The 18,114-nt window shown below is 56.7% G+C and overlaps 1 protein-coding gene across 2 annotated transcripts in view; it reads left to right on the top strand.

Moving 5' to 3' along the window:
* The window catches only part of TOM1 (target of myb1 membrane trafficking protein), a 34,659-nt gene that overhangs the window by 15,559 nt on the left and 986 nt on the right, over positions 1-18,114 (top strand). Inside the window, exons 3-15 of one of the 2 annotated variants that reach the window (XM_019642591.1) lie at positions 259-337; positions 1,265-1,414; positions 1,766-1,900; positions 2,038-2,184; positions 4,665-4,781; positions 7,131-7,264; positions 9,080-9,113; positions 9,496-9,595; positions 10,270-10,390; positions 12,696-12,771; positions 15,508-15,546; positions 17,200-17,259; positions 18,050-18,089. In XM_019642591.1, coding sequence (XP_019498136.1) covers positions 259-337; positions 1,265-1,414; positions 1,766-1,900; positions 2,038-2,184; positions 4,665-4,781; positions 7,131-7,264; positions 9,080-9,113; positions 9,496-9,595; positions 10,270-10,390; positions 12,696-12,771; positions 15,508-15,546; positions 17,200-17,259; positions 18,050-18,089 — 1,232 coding nt within the window. The remainder of the gene's footprint in view (positions 1-258; positions 338-1,264; positions 1,415-1,765; positions 1,901-2,037; positions 2,185-4,664; positions 4,782-7,130; positions 7,265-9,079; positions 9,114-9,495; positions 9,596-10,269; positions 10,391-12,695; positions 12,772-15,507; positions 15,547-17,199; positions 17,260-18,049; positions 18,090-18,114) is intronic. The other variant, XM_019642592.1, reaches the window with a different exon arrangement.

The raw sequence follows: 18,114 nt of genomic DNA, 5'->3' as shown, positions 1-18,114 counted from the left end.
TAAGCATGCAGATCCCCTAAGAATTTGGCTCAGAGGGTCGAGAGTCAGTGCCTGGGATTCTGCATTTTTAACAAACACACCTCCCCCGAAGGTATTCTGGTCCACACACATTGAGAATCTCTGCCATGTGTTCATGATCTACTGGGAGGGTTTTGGTGAGGCAGGCGGTGTGATGTAATTAGAACCTGATACACAGAAAACAGAGGGGCCCCAGGGAGGACAGTTAATAAGAGCCGACCCTCCTTTTGTCCTGCCCAGTCCCAAAGATGCCTTTCGAGCAATAAAGAAAAGAATCGTGGGGAATAAGAACTTCCACGAGGTGATGCTGGCTCTCACGGTGAGTGTCCTGTCTGTCTGTCTGTCCATGGATGGCCTTCCCCTTGGCCCTGCAGGGGGTCTCCTCTTCCAAGTGCTGGGAAGGAAAGGTCCGTGGGCCAAGCACTGTCCTGTCTACACTGCTGGCAGACATGGGTGGCAAGAAAGGGCATATGGAAAGACGTTCTCTCCAACCTGCTGGCATGGGGAGCAGGCACACTGAGGCTCCCTTCCCTCCAGAACCAGTCATGGGGAGCCTGGCCCAGAGGGTCTGCCGGGTAACATAGACACTCAGTGAACCCAAGCTTCTCAGGGGCCAGAGAGCCTGGCAGGCCAAGCTGGACGCTGATTGGCACTTGGACGCCCTGAAATCTGAACATAAAACAAGTGCCATGGCCGAGGACAGTCTTTGCCCATAACAGGACCAGCCAGGTGTGAGTGGGCATCCTGGCTGTCAGGGTGGGTTTGGCTGGGGAGTGGGGACGAGGATATTCGTCCCAGCCTCCCCCATAGCACATTTTATCCAGGTAAATCAGCTACCCTAAAAAGCAAGTTCTCCTGCCAGGAACGGAAATCAGGAGTGGAGAGGGGAGGTTAGCGCCTTTTCCTTCGGCCGCAGGGTCACCTTTTGATTGAAACTTCTCTGTGGTTTCTACCCAGAGAGCCACCTCCCCTCCAGACTGTACTCAGCTCAGAAACAGCATCGGGACAGGATTCTGTGGGCCCTGAGGCCGCTCGGCGAGGGGCCGCTAGCCAGCACACTGCCCTCTGCCCACTCCAGCCCCACTCCCCAGTAAACCAATCCCCAAACCCCAGCATCGTCCCTGCTTGTCCATGTTCCAGGGTCTCACCTCAGGCTGCCCTCTGGGACAAAAGTGGAGTGTGAGCGTGGGGGTCCTGGGCGCTCCCCTCCTCTGACTGGTGCTCACGGGCACCTCACGGCCTCCAGGTCTTGGAAACCTGCGTCAAGAACTGCGGGCACCGCTTCCACGTGCTGGTGGCTAGCCAGGACTTCGTGGAGGGCGTGCTTGTGAGGACCATCCTGCCCAAGAACAACCCACCCACCATCGTGCATGACAAGGTGCTCAACCTCATCCAGGTGAGTGTGGACAGGCAGGGCGGGTGGGGGAGCTCAGTACCAGCTTCCTTCCCGGGCAGAGAGCTCCGGGCCCCGGCCAGGGAGAAAGGTGCCTGCGCCAGTCCTGCTCTTCCTCTGTCGGCTTCGATCTGCTGCTCGTTTGGGGCCGCCTCGGTTGTCTGCTGACTGGATGTTCTGAAGGTGGGGAGGCTCGTCCACTGTGGGCCTTGGCGATGGAGTGGGCTGTCTGCGTGATGTAGTTAAAGGACCAGAAAGTCAGGGATGGGATCTCTGCTCTCGGAGGCAGATAGAGAGCTTCCAAGGGTGTCAGTGAACAGTGGTTACAGGTCGTGTCCCCTTGTCCCCTCTCAGTCCTGGGCTGATGCATTCCGTAGCTCGCCCGATTTGACAGGTGTTGTCGCCGTCTATGAGGACCTGCGGAGGAAGGGCCTGGAGTTCCCGATGACCGACCTAGACATGCTGTCACCCATCCACACACCCCAGAGGGTGAGGACACTCACACCGGGCCAGTGGGTAGGGGAGGCAGGAGTGGTCACCAGAGGGGTTTCTGTAGCTACTTCCTGTCAGCCCCTGGCTTCCGGGGGCCCTTACCAGCCTCGCTGATGCCGTTGTTTGCCCTCTAGACTGTGTTCAGCTTGGAGACTCCATCAGGACAGAATTCTGTGGGCACTGACGCCAGCCACCAAGCGGACTCTAGCCAGCACACGGCTCCTCTGCCCACCCCGGCTGCACTCCCCAGCGACACACCCATTGCACCAACCGCTGAACAGGTGAACAAGCCTGGGTCAGAGCCATGAGGGCAGGATGGTGGGCCTGGCCCCTCCCCTCATGTCACGGAGGGGCCCCTGTCAGTCGCAGAGCCTCCACTCGCTCCTCACAGCAGCCCCACAGCCCCATTATTCTTCCTGTTTGGGAGATGAGGCTCAAAGAGATAAATTCACTTGCCCAGAACCACATAGCTCATCTGAGACAGAGCTGGGATTCTAGCTCAAGTCTGTCTTACTCCAAGCAGGCTCTGTCCTGTACCTCAGCTGTCCTCCAAACCGTGTTCTCCATGGAGCCCTTCGGGCAGCAGGAGGATAGGGAAGTGCCCAGAAGGTGGCGCCTTCAACCACAGCAGCTCTGCTTTCCCTGTGTGGCGGATAAGATTTCATCTGAACAGAGGTTCTGGCTAAAAACAGGTTTAAGACATCCACACAAAAAATAATGTTGAAAACCCCTTGCATTGCACCCTGATGGTTGCTTCGTGTAAGCTTCCCGGGGGTGGAGCGGGGCCAGGTTTTCCCAGCGCCCTGGGAGCGGCTGTGAACAGTTACCCTCCTCAGACTAGGTGGCACACTGGCTTAGCCCCAGTCCTTCAGCTGCTTCCTCCTAAAGCTGGAGGCAGGTGACCCACCTCTTGGCCCTGAGCAGTTTGTGGCATGCAGAGCCTGACCCCCTACAAGGGACGTCTGCAGCCACAGCCAGGACCACAGTTAGCTGAGTGCTCAGTCATTTTAAACTTGCCTCCCGGGAGGTGGGTCAAGGCCTTGCACTGTCAGCATGCCCACTTTTGAGGTGTTTTACACACTTCATACCCATCACATCAGCTGAGTATATAAGCTTGGCTGCTAAAAGTGCTGGTAAGAGAGACACAGGTATATGATGGAAACAAAAGTGAAACTTGACTTTCCAGAGTGTACCCACTGATCCTCTTGTACAGTATCGTTTGGATGTTTATAAATAAATCAACTCACCAACAGCCTTTAACACCCTAACCTGTTTGAAGAGAAACTCCTGTACTTTGATAGCTTATGGCAAGTTGTAAAATCACCTCCCAGAGTTACAAATATTACTAGAAAAGTTTTCCTAACTGGCCAACTAATTAAAGGAACATAAAATTGTAAAATCACCCTGTGATCCAAAATATATCTGACTTGGTTATGATTTTAATCACTTTGCCTGAAGCCTAGCATGTGTGTGGATTAAGACTGATTATATCTAGTGGAAGAAGGTTCTCACTAAACAAAACTGAGCAGTCTTTGTTTAATTTCAGAGTCCCCTTTTGTCTCCTGGGACACGTTAAGACTTTCAAACATGCAGTGATGTAACTCTCAGACTCCGTTGTAATTGGGTCCCATCTGACCTGGACACTCTGGGTTTGTGATCAGTAGTTTTTCCACTCGCTTTACCGAGTGTTCATTAAATAGGCCAAATGTAGCAAACGTTTTTCGTGGATGTACTACCTGTGACTGCGCTCCCACATCTTCATCTGTAAAGGCTGGGGTAATGATAGGTGCCCCATAAGGCTGTGGTCAAGTTTAATGAGCAATATACGTTAAACGCTGGGCACTTGGTAGCTGCTATCACAGGCAACATGAATTATATGGTGACACTCATTCTGAAATCAACTAGGTCACATAATTTAGACTGAGCATTTCCCAAGATCTAAGCCACTTAATACTAGACCCACGAGATACTCCACGATCAAAGGGCTCTTCAGCCAGATTCATTTTGGGACTTCGATACTGATCGCTTACTGGATCCACAGTGTACAGTGTTCACGAGGAAACTAAACGCCCCGCAGAGCCCCACAGCGTGAGACACTGGCCTTCTGCTCCCTCACCTGTGCAACTTGGTGTATGATTCCCCAGGCCAAGACCTTGGACCCTTTAATCACTGAAAACCTGCTAATATCCCTTTAACAAGTGCTATTTCTCCAGCGGGGGGCACTGGGACTCATGCTGGAAAGAGTCTGGGATACCAAAACAGATTAGGAGGTACAGACCAGGAACAAGACAAAATCCTAGGAGAGGAGAGAGGGGAAGTCGTGTCATCCTAGGGACAGGGTAAAATCCCATCACCTGAGGAGGGATGCGGGCCTGCTGACTCCCTCCTCTCCCCTGGGAGGAACTGCCCTCCGGGGCCTCGTTAGCTGCCCTTGGACCGGGAGACACTGGAGCCTTCTGGCCGTGCTCTGTGGTGCATTCTCCCTCTGCTTCATTCCTTCTGGCCTCTCCCTACACCAGGTTCCCCGTTCGGAGATGGTAACGGTTGGTAACGCCTCTGTGAGGGGGGCCTGTGGGAGTGGGGGCAAGCCCACTACGGGCCTCTTAGCCTCTCAGCAGGGCTGTGCCCGGGAGCCAGAGAGGGTGCTGGAAGGTCAGCTCCTGCAGGCACCACACCCAGGGCTGGTGCACCAGCCCCTGGCCCTGTGAGCGGCAACGGCTCCAGCCCCTGGCCTCTCACCACGGCCGACGGTGTGTTTCAGATTGGGAAGCTGCGCAGCGAGCTGGAGATGGTGAGTGGGAACGTGAGGGTGATGTCGGAGATGCTGACGGAGCTGGTGCCCACCCAGGCAGAGCCGGCAGACCTGGAGCTGCTACAGGTGAGCACCCATCCGCCCCCTCCCCCGCTCGCCCCTGCCAGGTGACTTCTTGCTCATTTGTCCACACACGTTTCTTCCCACCCACACTACAATTTTTATGCTGAGCTCCTTGGTCACCGTGGGAGATGTTAAACCAGGGACCTCGCACTCCATCAGATTGGAATTCAGGGCTCCATAGCTTTCTGGTTTGAACAGAATAGCCCCTCTGCCTCAATTTTCTCATCTGTAAGTGCTCTGATAACCGCCTCTATGGTACGAGTTGAGCATGAGAATTAAATAAGGTTTTGCCCACCTTGTGCCTGGTTCAGAATAAGTTCCCAATAAATGGTATTGAGAAAAAACTGGAAGGTGAGATTTCCACCTTTCAGAATACTCAGCTTAGCAGGCAGGCGTGAGAGAGCAGTGCTGGCTTTGAAATGAGGGGGGCTGGTCTCGGGAGCTGAGGCAAGTGGGAGCTGTCAGTTTCACTCCTCTGTGTCACATGATATTCCCACAGTCCCATCCCCAACTTAGGAGGGGCAGGCACTGGAACAGAAGGAGCTGAGTTTGGGGAAAGCACCTCCCTCCCCCCATACCATGGAGATCAATTCATAGAGGTTCCGAGAAAGCTGGGGGACCCCGAGGCCCAGGAGTCACCAGGTCCCATGAAGGCACTGAGTGCTTAGTGTGATCGTCTCATTTTGTGTTGGTCTCCCGCTAGACCTCAAACTCCTTCGGGACAGGGCTGTGTTGTCCGCATCCCTGTGTCCCTGTGCCTAACCGAGCTGACGCAGTGTGCTTGATTGGGTCCTTACCTTCAGATGGGAGTGAAGTCGGAGTCTTGGAGTTTAAGGAACACATGAATGTGAGGACTCCGTGAGGGTTTATGAGAGGAGCGAGGCAGCAGGAGGCCGTAGCGCGGTTAACCTGGTATGTCCTAAGCCAGGGCCATGTGGGCGTGAGTGATTGCTGGAGCCGGCAGGCGAGGTTGACACAGGGACAGCTCACATGCTTTCAGCACTTCCCATGTGCCAGTCTGATGTGGCTGCTTGATAAACATGCACTCACTCAATCCTCACCTTCTCCCGTGAGGTAGATACTCTTATCCCCATTTTCCAGGTCAGCAGACTGAGGCAAGGAGAGGTCATGTAGTGTGCCCAGGATCACATGGCTGGTGAGCCGCAGAGCTGGCATTTGAACCTGGGGGCCTGGTTCCCACTTCTGCTCTTGAGAGGGCAAGGAAGTGGGAACAAAGCCATACCTGTGTTCGGTCATGGGAGGAAGTGAAGGGAGGCCCACCAGATGTTGAAAGTCACTCATGCCCATCCTGCCACTCGCTAAAGGCAGATAAGGAAAGCTCAGGAGAAGAAGGTTTAACCTAGGGAGGGGGTCAGTAACAGGGTCCAAAAAAGAACCAAAATCAATGCTGAGGCAGTGCCTAGTCTTACGATGCCTCCAGGAGAAAAAGGGCTGGTGTGTGGCCAGTCACCAGGGCCTGACAACTGTCTGGACCTCAAGACAGTGACCCAGGTGAGCACCTGTCCACCTGGTGGTGGGGACCTGAAAAAAGCAACACTCGGTCCTACCAATGAAAAACTCACAATGCTGGGGCTTTAAATTGGTTTTTTTCCCCAAAACAAATTTAAATACACAACACTGTAGCAAGTATTTAATTAGTATTAAAAGCCAGTCAGTGACATGGCGACTAAATGCAGTGTGGGAGCCTGGAACAGAATGGCACTCATGGAAAAGCTGGTGAAAACTGAATGAAGTCTGTAATTGAGTTAATCGCATGTCTTAGTTTTGACAAATTCCAACCTAAGGAGAAGCTGGGCGAAGGGCTTGTAAGAACTCTCTGTAGCCTTGGCAACTTTTCTATAAATTTAAAATTATTCTAAAATAAAAGTTTTTAAAAATAAGTTGGTGAAAAATTTGGAGGCAAAAATTCAAAATTGGGGTTTGTGGGTAATAGTTGGAGTCATCCTGTTCATTTTTTATATCTTGGTTACAAAAACCCCAGTACACCCAGAGAAGTGGCCATTTGTTCAGCCAGCCACCTGGAAGTTTCAGTTTTTCAACTTAGCAAAAATGGCAGCAGAAACTTTTCTTCTGAAGTCTGCACGAAGCCAGGTTCAACCAGCAGCAGCGTTGAACATGCTGGGTGTCTCCTGTGTGGTAAACGTTAGCATGGAGCACGTAGGAGTGAAATGCAGAGGCTCGCTTACAGAACCCCTGAAGTTACTCTGTGCAGCTTGAGGTCCAGCCTGGAAACCTCCCCGTCCTCCAAGGCACACCCAGAGGCCAGAGCCCGTCCATTAGCGGTGACCTCACTCTGGGTCCAGTGGCCACAGTCGCTTCCTTCCTCGGCAGGAGCTCAACCGGACGTGCCGAGCCATGCAGCAGCGGGTCCTGGAGCTCATCCCCCGAATCGCCAATGAGCAGCTGACGGAGGAGCTGCTCATTGTCAACGACAATCTCAACAACGTGTTCCTGCGTCACGAACGGTAGCCGCCTCTTCCCCTGGCATGTGGCCAACTGCCCCCCCTGCCCCCTTCTCCCTACCCTTCCCCCGTTCCCCTGATCCCCTCTCACCAGCTGACCTCTCATCTCCCTCTCAAACCCCAGGCCGGCCGGCCAATGCGTGTGTCTTCACCTGTCTTCTCCCAGTGTGGGCATGCGTGCCCAGCCTTCCACCCCTCTCATCTCCTCGCCAGTTAGCCCTGCGCCTGTGTCCCTGTAGCCAGCCCCCAGAGATGGCAGCGGTGGGGGCTGAGAGTGTGGGCCTGCGGCCAGACAGGCCTGGTCTGTCCTTGCCCGCTTCCCCCTTGCTTGGCTCGGGGCCCTGGGACCACTTACTTGACTTAATTAGGGCTCATTGACGGCAGGCTACACAAAGCATTTCTGGCTGGCTTAAGCAGAAAAAGCATTAATTAGGAGAATAGCCTCTATTAAATGGATAGCTCTTAGAATCCAGAGAAGAGTGAAACAGTGAGGCCTCCCGACAGCGCAGGAAGGACAGACCCCATGGCAGCTCAGGGGTCTCGGACAGAAACTGCTGGACCATGTCCCCAGGGTGTTGCCATCAATAACGCTTGCTCACCTTGTATCATTCTGTTCAGGAGTCAGCTCCCCAAGAGAAACTCTGATTGGCTCAGCTTTGTTGTGCCTGCCAGTTGCAGGAGGGAGGGGGCCTTGGTGGCAGCCCCACCAGGGAGATGACGGGAAATAGAAGAGCAGCTTCCCAGAGGAGCACTTAGGTGCTGTTACAAAAAAAGAGAGAAAGGGGTGCTGGACCTGCAGGAATGACACGTCCCCCACACTTTCTCCATATCTGTAAACCGGGGCTCATGGTGGCACCCGCTCTGTAGGGTAACTGGGAGTCCATGCAGTGATGCCTGGAAAGCGCTGAGCAGTCAGTGTCCAGGACACCGGTGGTTCTAGCCTCCTCTGCCCCTTGTTCATTTCATATCCATCAGCAGACACTCCGTGCGTGACTAAATCAGCTGAGAGTAGGGTGGGGCTGCTGCAGGCCACATCTGCCCGCCTCTGCTGCTCGGTGGCCCGTGAAATAAGAGCGTCCCCTCCCTGCCATTGCAGGGTATGGGCTGTGAGGTGACTGGAACCCCTCTGACACCCACTGTCATCAGGCCTGGCTTTTTGCCTGGTGCTTTTCTGTGCCCAGTCACTCAGTGTACTTACCTGATCTTCACATCTGGGAGGCAGGTCCCACTGTCACCCTCTTTTTAATAGGAGACTGAAGTTCAGAAGTCACATAATTTACCCACAGCCACAGTTAACAAGTGACAGGGCCACGCCTCGAACAGACCCCAGACCAAGGTCTCCATCGCCTCGCCCGCCACCTGGCCTGCCTGAGTGAGGTCTACGTGGCTCCGTGCAGTATAAGGTGTGTGTCTTTTGTACACCACTTCAGAGAACCACCGGCGCAGGCGCGCGTGCATATACACACACACACACAAGCATATAATGAATGAGTTTCACAAAACAGTACTTACCTGTACCGTATGCTGCGCATCCCATTTTCTCTTCTAGCCTATTCTGATTCATTTGCCTTCTGCTAGTCCTGACTAGAGTGGCCAGGTAATTGATAATGCAAATTGGGACACTTCTGCAAGTGAAAGAAAGGTACTGTTAATGATCCCCCGGGGACAGCAGGCACCAACTGGGTCTGTCCAGAACACACAAGATGTGTTGTCACCCTAAGTGACCCACTGCATTGAATTGGAGCCCTGCGGTGTGAAAAGCTCTGCCTGGAGGGGCCTCGCTCTGTCTTCCTGACTCCATTCTTTTTTGTCCCATAGGTTTGAGCGGTTCCGCACAGGCCAGACTGCCAAGGTAAATGACTTCTATCCTGTGACTAAATCATGCTCATGCTAACGGAGAAGGAGAGCTGTGCTCACCTCCCCACCCACCCTCACCCCCGGATATTCTGAACAGGATGTGCCTTCCTATCTAGGCTCCTAGGGAAGCCCCCTTCTTATGTTTTTGTCACTGTCCCTTTAAGGCTCTGCTACCAGCTGATGCCCAAGGGTCTTCGCACCTCCCCAGAGGGAGCAGAGCTAGAGGCCAAGGGGAGGAAGAAAAACTCCTAAATTATAGCCGCCAGGGCCCTGGTGACAGCTTCTTGGGCAGAGGCTGCAGGTGCCAGAGCTTCGAGCAGAAGGGAACGAGGCTGCAGGCAAGAAGGATGATGGTTGCATCCCCCTCTCCCCCTCAGGCCCCAAGTGAGGCGGAGGCGGAGGCGGCCACGGACCTGATCGACATGGGCCCTGACCCGGCCGCCACTGGCAACCTCTCGTCCCAGCTGGCAGGAATGAGTAAGTGTGGGGCACCCCTGCAGCTCTGGGGGTGCCCTCCTGTTAACACAGTTGGGGCTGCAGCACCAACAGCAGAACCTCAGCCCAGACCCCACCTCAGCAGTGTCCCAAGCTGAATCTCGCTACAAGATTGAGCGCCCAGGACAGTACACATGCCCCACAACTGCTGGGCCTCCCCGACCTCAGAAACGCCGCTGTTCTGAGATGGCCCCTCGACGCTGAATCCTCCATGGCCTGGCTCATCGGAGTGAGCCTGGGCAGTCACTCAGACATCCTGTGTCCCTGTTTCCTCCTCTGTCCCGGGCAAGAATGGGCCTTTTTTCACAGGCCGTCGTGAGGACTGAATGAGCTCGTGTGAACCTGGCTTAGACCAGTGCCAGGCCCAGAGTCGCTCCTGATACATGTTAGCAAACATAGGCACATCACTGTCATGAGTTTCAATGTTATTCACGCCCTGCTTCATGCGAAGCCCTCGGAAATAATTACGAGAGGAAGTGACCGTGCCCTCAGTCCCGCTGCCAGCAAGTGACCTGCCCCAGCCGTCCGTCCCATCCTGTCTCCACCCCCACCCATGCCGCTCATCCAGAAGCAGCCATGGGCCTGGCAGGGAGCAGCCCGGCCAGGGTGTGTACAGGCACTGCCAGGCAGACTCATGTGGCCTTTCTGCCCCGCAGACCTGGGCTCCAGCAGCGTGAGGGCTGGCCTGCAGTCTCTGGAGACCTCTGGCGGGCCGGAAGACGAATTTGACATGTTCGCGCTGACGCGGGGCAGCTCGCTGGCTGACCAACGGAAAGGGTGAGTGGCCCGGCCCCGCCCTGGCCCCTGCAGTCTGGGTCGCCCCCTATCAGGAGGGCCTCTCTTCAGGTCCCTGAACCTGGTGCTGGTTGGGCACACCATGTGGAAAAGCACACGGCCCCCTGCCCACACCCCCTCAGGATGGCAGGGTTCCTTCCCCGAGTCAGCCCCGCGTGGCCTGGAGAGCCATGTGGCCAGGTGGCGGGCTGCATGCCACACAGGCAGGGCTGATGGGCAGAAGGATCGCCTGTAGGATGATGACCTGCTGTGTGCCAGAATCTTCCATAATCTGATCAGATGAGGAAACCGAGGCACGGAGAGGCTGCGTCATTTGCCCCAGACAGGCAGCTGATTGACTCGCTAGGTTGGGAGCCCAGGGCTGTCTGGTTCCAGCCCAACCCAGGTCCCCACTGCACTGTACAGTGTGCACCAAGCCCTCTGGGGCAGGTAGGGAGGTCCCTGGTGAGTCCTCATGGGCTTGTCCAGTCATTTCTCTTGTTGCATAGCCATCCTTAATCTCCAGAGAAGTCCCTGTTGCCCCACTTGGGTCTGCCCACTGTGTCCCAGAGCTAGGGTTCTGTCCTTCCATAGGGACTGTCCATCTTCAGGGGGATGCTTTCAGCAGTCTAGGTACACAGCCAAGTGTCCACCAGGGCCAGCCCCTTGCCTCAACTCCCATGACAGGCTCCCTACAGGCCTGTCAGAGAAGCAGCCCCTTGCATGTGGCCCCAAGGTTGAGCGGGGGGCAGCCAGGATGGACAGCCAAGGAAGCTCTGGATTAAGGAACCTTCCCAGCAGACCCCCCGGCTCCCTAGTGGTCATTCTGGTGTCTTTGGGAACTGTCGGTGGACTTCCAGAGGGCCGGAGATACCCTCTACACATCAGCAAATCTAGGTGTAGCCCACCCAGGTCTATGGGTTGCCCACAGCCCTGCCCACTGGCCATCGCCAGGCCTGAGCTGTGAGCAGAGTAGTCTGGGGCAGAGTGTGTACTCCCAGGCCCAGGTGCTCTGGGACCAGCAGCTCACCGTTGCCATGGAGTTAGGGGCACTGTGAGGCTGCTGTGCAGGCGGAAGCTAATGAGTCCGGTGGGACCTGCAGCCAGGAGGGTGGCCCGCCCGCATGTGTAGGCCCTAGCAGGCAGCACACCAGCCATGCCCGAGAGCCCCTGGCACCTGGCTCAGCTCGCCAGCCTAGCAGAGGTTCGCTTTTGCACTGTCACTCTTGTGGAGAGCAAGGCCCTGAAGGACAGAGAAAAGCACACTCAGAGCATGCTCTTCAGGGCCTGCAATTTGGGGGAGAGTGATGTGCACATGGACCACTGCCATGCGGTGCTAAGTGCTGTCCTCGAGGCGCTTACTAGGCTCTGGCCTGGCCAGTGTGTGGGGGGTGGTCAAGATGGCCATTTCAGGCCGTGGGAACAGCATTTACACAGGCTCAGGCAGGGGAGAGCATGAGACCCCAGAGGTAAAGCAGATGTGCTGAGACAGACCACGTACCTTCTCCGTCGTGGCTTCTCCTGCAGGCACACCCCACCCCACACGCACCGCCCCCCTGGGGTTGGTTTCCGCCGCAGGAGAAAACGCCCTGCACTGCCAGGAATGCTCCCCAGCTTGAAGTTCCTCTTTCCTTTGTTCTCCTGCCTGGCTGCCTCTCCCTTATGCTCCAGCTGGATTGTCTAGCCCTGGCCACCTGACACCTCACCTTTCCCTGTGTCCTAGGACTCGTGAATCCTCCCTTCGTGCTGCTGAGAAGGGGAGGGCTGGGGGAGGTCTTCATGCAGTGAGCCTGCGCTGACTGGCACCTGGCCCGGCCGTCTGCCCGTTTTCAGCAGTGGGAGGGAGTTCCCCATTCAAGCGCAAGCTTACACAGAACCGCGATTTATAAAATTATCAATGCGAGCTGCTCAAAAAAGGGTCCGTAGATAGGAATACTCCATGAGCACGGGGCCATTGGTGCTATTTCTCATCCCAGGAGTTTGGCCAAATCTGGTGACTGGTGATAGCCCCCGGTAACCTTGTTCTTTGGCCAGCAGCACCCTCCCTCACTCCTCCAGCCTTGCTGCTGCGTGTCGTGCAGTCACACCCCTGATTGCAATTCCCAGAGGCACCCCGGAGACCTCAACCAGAGGGCTCAGAGTTGGAGCCCTTCCCGGGGCCTGAGCTGGCCCGGCCCAGGCACAACCCAAGCCCACAGGGGATGTGAGTGCAGCTCGTCCCCAACCGCACCCTCCATCCTCACATCAGCTGGCATGCCTGGCGCAACAAGGGCAGCATCTAACAGCTATGGTGGCCTCTGCATTTCAGGGTAAAATATGAAGCCCCCCAAGCTACAGACGGTCTGGCTGGAGCCCTGGACGCCCGACAGCAGAGCACTGGAGCGGTAAGCAGATGGCCCTGCTGCCACCCGGGGACCTGTCCAGAAAGAAGGCCAGGAATGCGTGCTCCCCGGCGCCCCCGTGCGCCAGGCACTGGCTTGGCACATCCACTGCCCTTGCCTCATTTGGTTCTCAATTCCCCCTTTGTAGCTCATTTGATTATTCCTATTTCACAGCTGAGGAAACTTAGAGAGGTTAAGTTCACACAGCGAGAGGGTTAGAGCAAGGACTCAGCCCTGAGTGTGAGACGGAACGGAGTCTGGCAGCCCGTGTCCCAGCCAGCTCCACTTACCAGCTGTGTGTCCTTGAGTAGATGGCCAGCCTTCCTGACCCTCAGTTTCTTCATCTGTATACTGCGGCTGATAGTAGTACCTACATGTTTATAACAGTATGTGTGAGAGGGTTTATGTAAGGTGCTTGGCACATAGTGAGAGCTCAGGCAATAATCTCCCTCGTGGCCTCCTTTAGAGACTTGTTACTTGCAGGGGTATGGACAGAGGGGGACAAGGGAACAGAGAACAAGAGCTGCAGCGTCAGCCCCTGCCCCTCCCAGCCCATCAGCCTTGCATTTCCTCCCAGCTCCTGGCCTGCCTTCCAGCCCTACAACCACAGGGAGGTGGCACGCTGGGCATCATTTTAGTGCCATTTCATTGCTGACGTGTATTGAGTGACAGTCACGTGCCAGCACTGAGCACGCTCTGGGTGGCCCCTCCCCCTTGGCAAGAACTCCACCCACAATTCTCATACCTTTGAATGTGTTTCTGGATGCCTTTCAGGCAGTGCCCAGAGCCGCTCCTTGGGAGGTGGTGAAAACAGCAGGACCAGGAGTTGGAGAGGCAGGGGCAACGAAGTGGCTGACGGAGGAGAGGGCTGGTGACAGTACAGAGCTTCCAAGGCCAGGGTGTGACTGGCTGGTGGGAGACGAAGCCTGAGTGGCAGCAGGGACCAAAGGGCCTGAGGGCAGCTGGGAGGGCCATGGGTTTTATTTTGCATGAGGTAGAAGCAGTGGACAATTTTGAGCAGAGGGGGACATTTATCTGACTTTTCATTTTAGAAGGCTCCAGCATGGAAGCTGGGAGAGCAGTTAGGAGGCTGTGGAAGCCACCCAGTCTACTGGGGTTGGGGGGAGGCAGGGGGTGTCCCAGCTAATCACCAGGGACGTCCCCAGCATCTCAGGAGTCATTCCCAAGTCAGAACAGGGCAAGACCTGGAACACTGGGAGCAGCAGCAGCGAGGGAATCAGGTGTCCCCTGTGTGTGTTGTGTGACCTGCCACCCCCCAGAGCACACTTACTCACCGTGTCTCAGAGCGTCCCATCATTTTTCTTCATAAGCGGTGTTTGTCAAGCCTGTGCTCTGCAGTCCCTCTTACTGAGTCATCACACAGACCCTTAAGGTGTGTTATTACCTGCCTTCACAGAGGAGAAAACTGGGTCCCAGGGAGAGGTTAAGTGAGACAACAGATGTAACCCCCTTAGCATGGCGCCTGGCACATAGTGAAGTATTTAACGATCACAGCACTGCTGTGCGGTCATCCCACGTACAGAGGAGGACACCAGGCTTAGAACCGTGAGGTCATCTGCCCGGGTCTGTCCAACTCTGAAGCCAGTGCTGGTAACAAGGTCCCCAGGTGGCCTGCAAAGCTTGAAGGAGCAGAACTGAATGCTCCCTTCCTCAGCCTTCCCTTTTCCAAGGGCCCTCATCCTGGCCCCTGACACTCTGGAAGCCTGCGGAAAGCACTTCCCTCTCGGGCCACCTGGCCTCTCGTGGGCAGCAGCTGAGTCCACAGCCCAGCAGGCAGCCATCCCAGCCAACCCCTTCCTGTTGCAGATGAGTGCGCTGCGGCCCAGAGACGGGCGTCCCTTGCCCATGGGAACATCAACTCGGGATCATGACGAGAACTAGATTCCCCCGTCTTCTCCCACACCACCGTGCAGCTAGGACAGGGAGGACACACACTCTACTTGCAGGAAAGCAGAAACTGATCCATTATGGCTCATTCCTGTCTGATAACTTGAGAGATTTCGGTGACTGCCAGCAGATCAGGGCTTGACTTTCCTAAATCTGTCAGGAAGCCCCTGCTCCCAAGGTGCGGACGTTTGTCTGGTGGTCAGACTCTCACTGAACTGTCAGAGCATGATTCCACCAGCCAAGTAAGAAGGGAATCAAGTGGCAGTCAGCGTCTGCCCCCGGTTCACAAGTCCTGTGGCGTGCAGATGGATATGTGTGCCAGGCCCCTTGCGGGGTCTGTCGCAGGCGAGGAGGCAGGACTGTCTCCCCCCACCAATCTGCTCTGGGGTCCTAGAGAGCCTCCAGTTTGCCCCTCAGTAAAACTCGAGGGGACTGGGTAAACCAGTGTTTCTAGGCTGAGATGCCCATGAAAACCCCGAGAGCCACTGGGGCTGGCTCAGTGCACCTGCCCTGGGGTCGCTCAGGCCCACCCTCCGGGGTCTTTTTGGAAAGGGAGAAGCTTCGCCCAGGCCACTCAGGGCTCTGGGGACCCAGGGCTGTTGTCCACCCCATAGTGTGACACCCTCTGCTTTTTGTCCCTTTTCACCCGTGTGCGCACACACACGCGCGTGCACACACACACACACACACACACACACACACACACACACACACACCCAAGGTAGTAGCAGGCTGGCAGACCCCAAAGGAGTGTCCCTGTTGGAGAAGGCTGCCAGCGCACCAGTGGCCCTGCCCTTCCCGCCTCCCTCAGCGTGACCCTTTCTCACCCAGATGGAAGGTGGCAGTGAGAAGCGCCTCAGTGACTGGATGGTGAGACAAGGCGTGGTGAGGAGGGGCTACCCGGAGAGCTGGGGCTGCCACTTGCAGGGGTCCCAGCCCAGTGGTGCTGTCAGAGGCAGTGGGGCCGATAGACCCAGAGGAGCGCGAGGGCCGCTGTGCCTGGGCAGCCGAGGGCCCGCGCGGCCCAACCCGGCGCTCAGCGTGGTCCTGCTCCCTCCACCTCTGCTTCCAGGGCCCCTTGGTGCCCACTTCCGGCTCCTGACTCGGAAGCAAGGTCCAGGCAGCCCCTCTGGCAGCTGAGAGGTGACAGGGGCTCACCTGGTTCTGGGCCGAGTGCCGGCAAAGAGCTGAGTGCGAGAGGGAGCTGGTGTGGGCAGCCTGGAGCACGGGCTGCCGCTGCCGCTGGTGCCGCTGGTGCTGCTGGGAAGTCGGCTCCTGCCTCTTCTCTGGGCTTCCTGCTGCCCACTGGGGGCCTCGGGAGCTGGGGACAGAGCTTGGGGACTGACCTGGCTTGGCTGGAGAAAAACCCATTCTCCTGGTCTTTAGTTAGCTGGTAACTACCCTGTTTCCCTGAAAATAAGACCTCGCATGATTTTAGGTGCCAAAATATGGCACCTTGGCATACTGAATATTTTAACTGAAGGAGTTTGTGGAAAAGACACCCTTCTCCATAAACAGGTCATAAAACCCTCATGTGAGGGGCGCGTGCCCTCCATATCCTGGAGGAATCACGCTAGGGCTTCTCCGGCTAGGCCTTATTTTTGGGGAAACGCAGGAGCATTTCTTGAGCATCTCCTCTGTGCCAGGCACTGTGCTAAGCTCTCTATTCATCATCTCGTTTAATCCTCACAGCAACCTGGATGGTAGGTACTGTCGTTATCCTCTCTAAAGATGAGCAAAGTGAGATTCAAAGAAGTTAAGTGCCCTGCCCAAAGTCACTGCACTGAGGTAGGGGCTGTGCAGCTTCCAGTCTGTGCCCAGAACCTCTAATCGCATTCTCCCCTGAAGAAGCGTTTAGAGAAGGAAGTCCCCACCCCTGTGCAGGTGCCTTTGTGGCAGAACCCACGGCTTTGTGGCCCAGAGTGACATGTCCCCGTGCACAGGCGCAGCCCCTCTGAGTCAGCAGCCTGGCCTTTTCAGGTCAGCTCGGCACCTCCCTCCACTCAGCCCTCCTGTCATGAACTCTGAGTCTGCATACATGCAGGGAGACAGAGCATGGCGGCCCCTGGCCACAGTCATAGCCCCACCCCACCCCCTGGCGGCTGGCCCTGTCTGGGCTGCGTGCATTCTTCCATCAGATGCCCCTGAGCACCTGTGCTCAGCCCCTGCCTAGGTCTGGAGCCCCACCCGCACCCTCAGTGTGCAGGATCCGGACGTCCATTCTTTCCTCGTGGCCCTGCTCCAGCTGTTAGGAGGCCCCTCCTCGTGCCCTGCTTGGCCCACTGGCCCTGCATCCCCCTTGCCTACAGCCTGGCACTGTGGGCGGGATTACGGGCCCCATCTCGGAGGGGATGCCAGGATCTTCACCCCCAGAAGAGGGTGAGAGGCAGGTCCAACTGACCCCATCTCATAAGCGAGGAGGCTCAGGGGTGGGTGACTGCCCCAGGCCACCTGGCCGGTAGACCCCTAGCTGGTGGGGCCTTGGCCTTGTTGCCCAGTGTGCTGCCCCTCCCTTCCTTCCAGATTCCCGTCACTCAGGCCTGCCTCATGGAGGACATCGAGCAGTGGCTGTCCACTGACGTGGTGAGTCGGGCCCACTCTGCGCCCACCTGACGGGGGCTCCCATCTCTCATGAGGAGGTGGCTGGTCATGGGGCAGGGTGACAAGCTAGTGGGTGACAAGGGGAGCATTACTGTGGGACACCTCAGTAGCTGGAAGTGTCCCCCATCTGCCAGCCACCCGCCTCCTCCTGGGCACTTCCCTTTAGAGAAGGGCCAGTGTGAGGTCCCCCAGGGCGTCGGGCTCTGCAGAGCCCTGCTGCACCCCGCTGAGCTCCCCCCACCCTCCACCCTGCCCCCCGGCGCTTGCAGGCCACTGTTGAGACCGTGTTTCTGCCCAAGGTCCCACAAGGGCCCATGTGTTTCTGTCCGGTGGCAGAGGCTTACCCCACCCTCAAGCCCCCAACTTAAGCGTGCCTGGCCCCAGTCTGGGGGTGTCAGCCTTTCCACCACAGAGGGGAATCCGTCCACCCCTCTAGACACTGGAAGGAAAAGCAGCAGCGCTCAGTGAGCCCCACTGGCACCGCACCGCGTTCTTGGCACTCTGCCTGCGCTACTCCATCTTATCTTCCCGACAACGCTGTATTAAAAAGCAGAAAACCGAGGCGCAGAGAAGTCAGATGACACCCAAGGCCCTTTGGCCCAGGAGGGCGTGGAGCCAGGGCTCAGTCCTCGCCCACAGAGCCTGAGTCTGGGTCCCTCTGGCTCAGCCGCCTGGGCCCCGCCCACTGGGCCCAGCTAACGCCCCGCCCACTGGGCCCCACCCCGCCCCGCCCACTGGGCCCAGCTAACGCCCCCTCCTTCTGCCTTCCCAGGGAAATGATGCGGAAGAGCCCAAGGGCGTCACCAGTGAAGGTAATGGGCCGGGCGTCCCTTGCCC

This window comes from Hipposideros armiger, unplaced genomic scaffold (assembly GCF_001890085.2).
Source record: "Hipposideros armiger isolate ML-2016 unplaced genomic scaffold, ASM189008v1 scaffold_71, whole genome shotgun sequence".
Lineage (NCBI taxonomy): Eukaryota > Metazoa > Chordata > Mammalia > Chiroptera > Hipposideridae > Hipposideros > Hipposideros armiger.
Note: the sequence above shows the minus strand (reverse complement) of the source record. Positions and strands in the feature narration are given on the sequence as shown.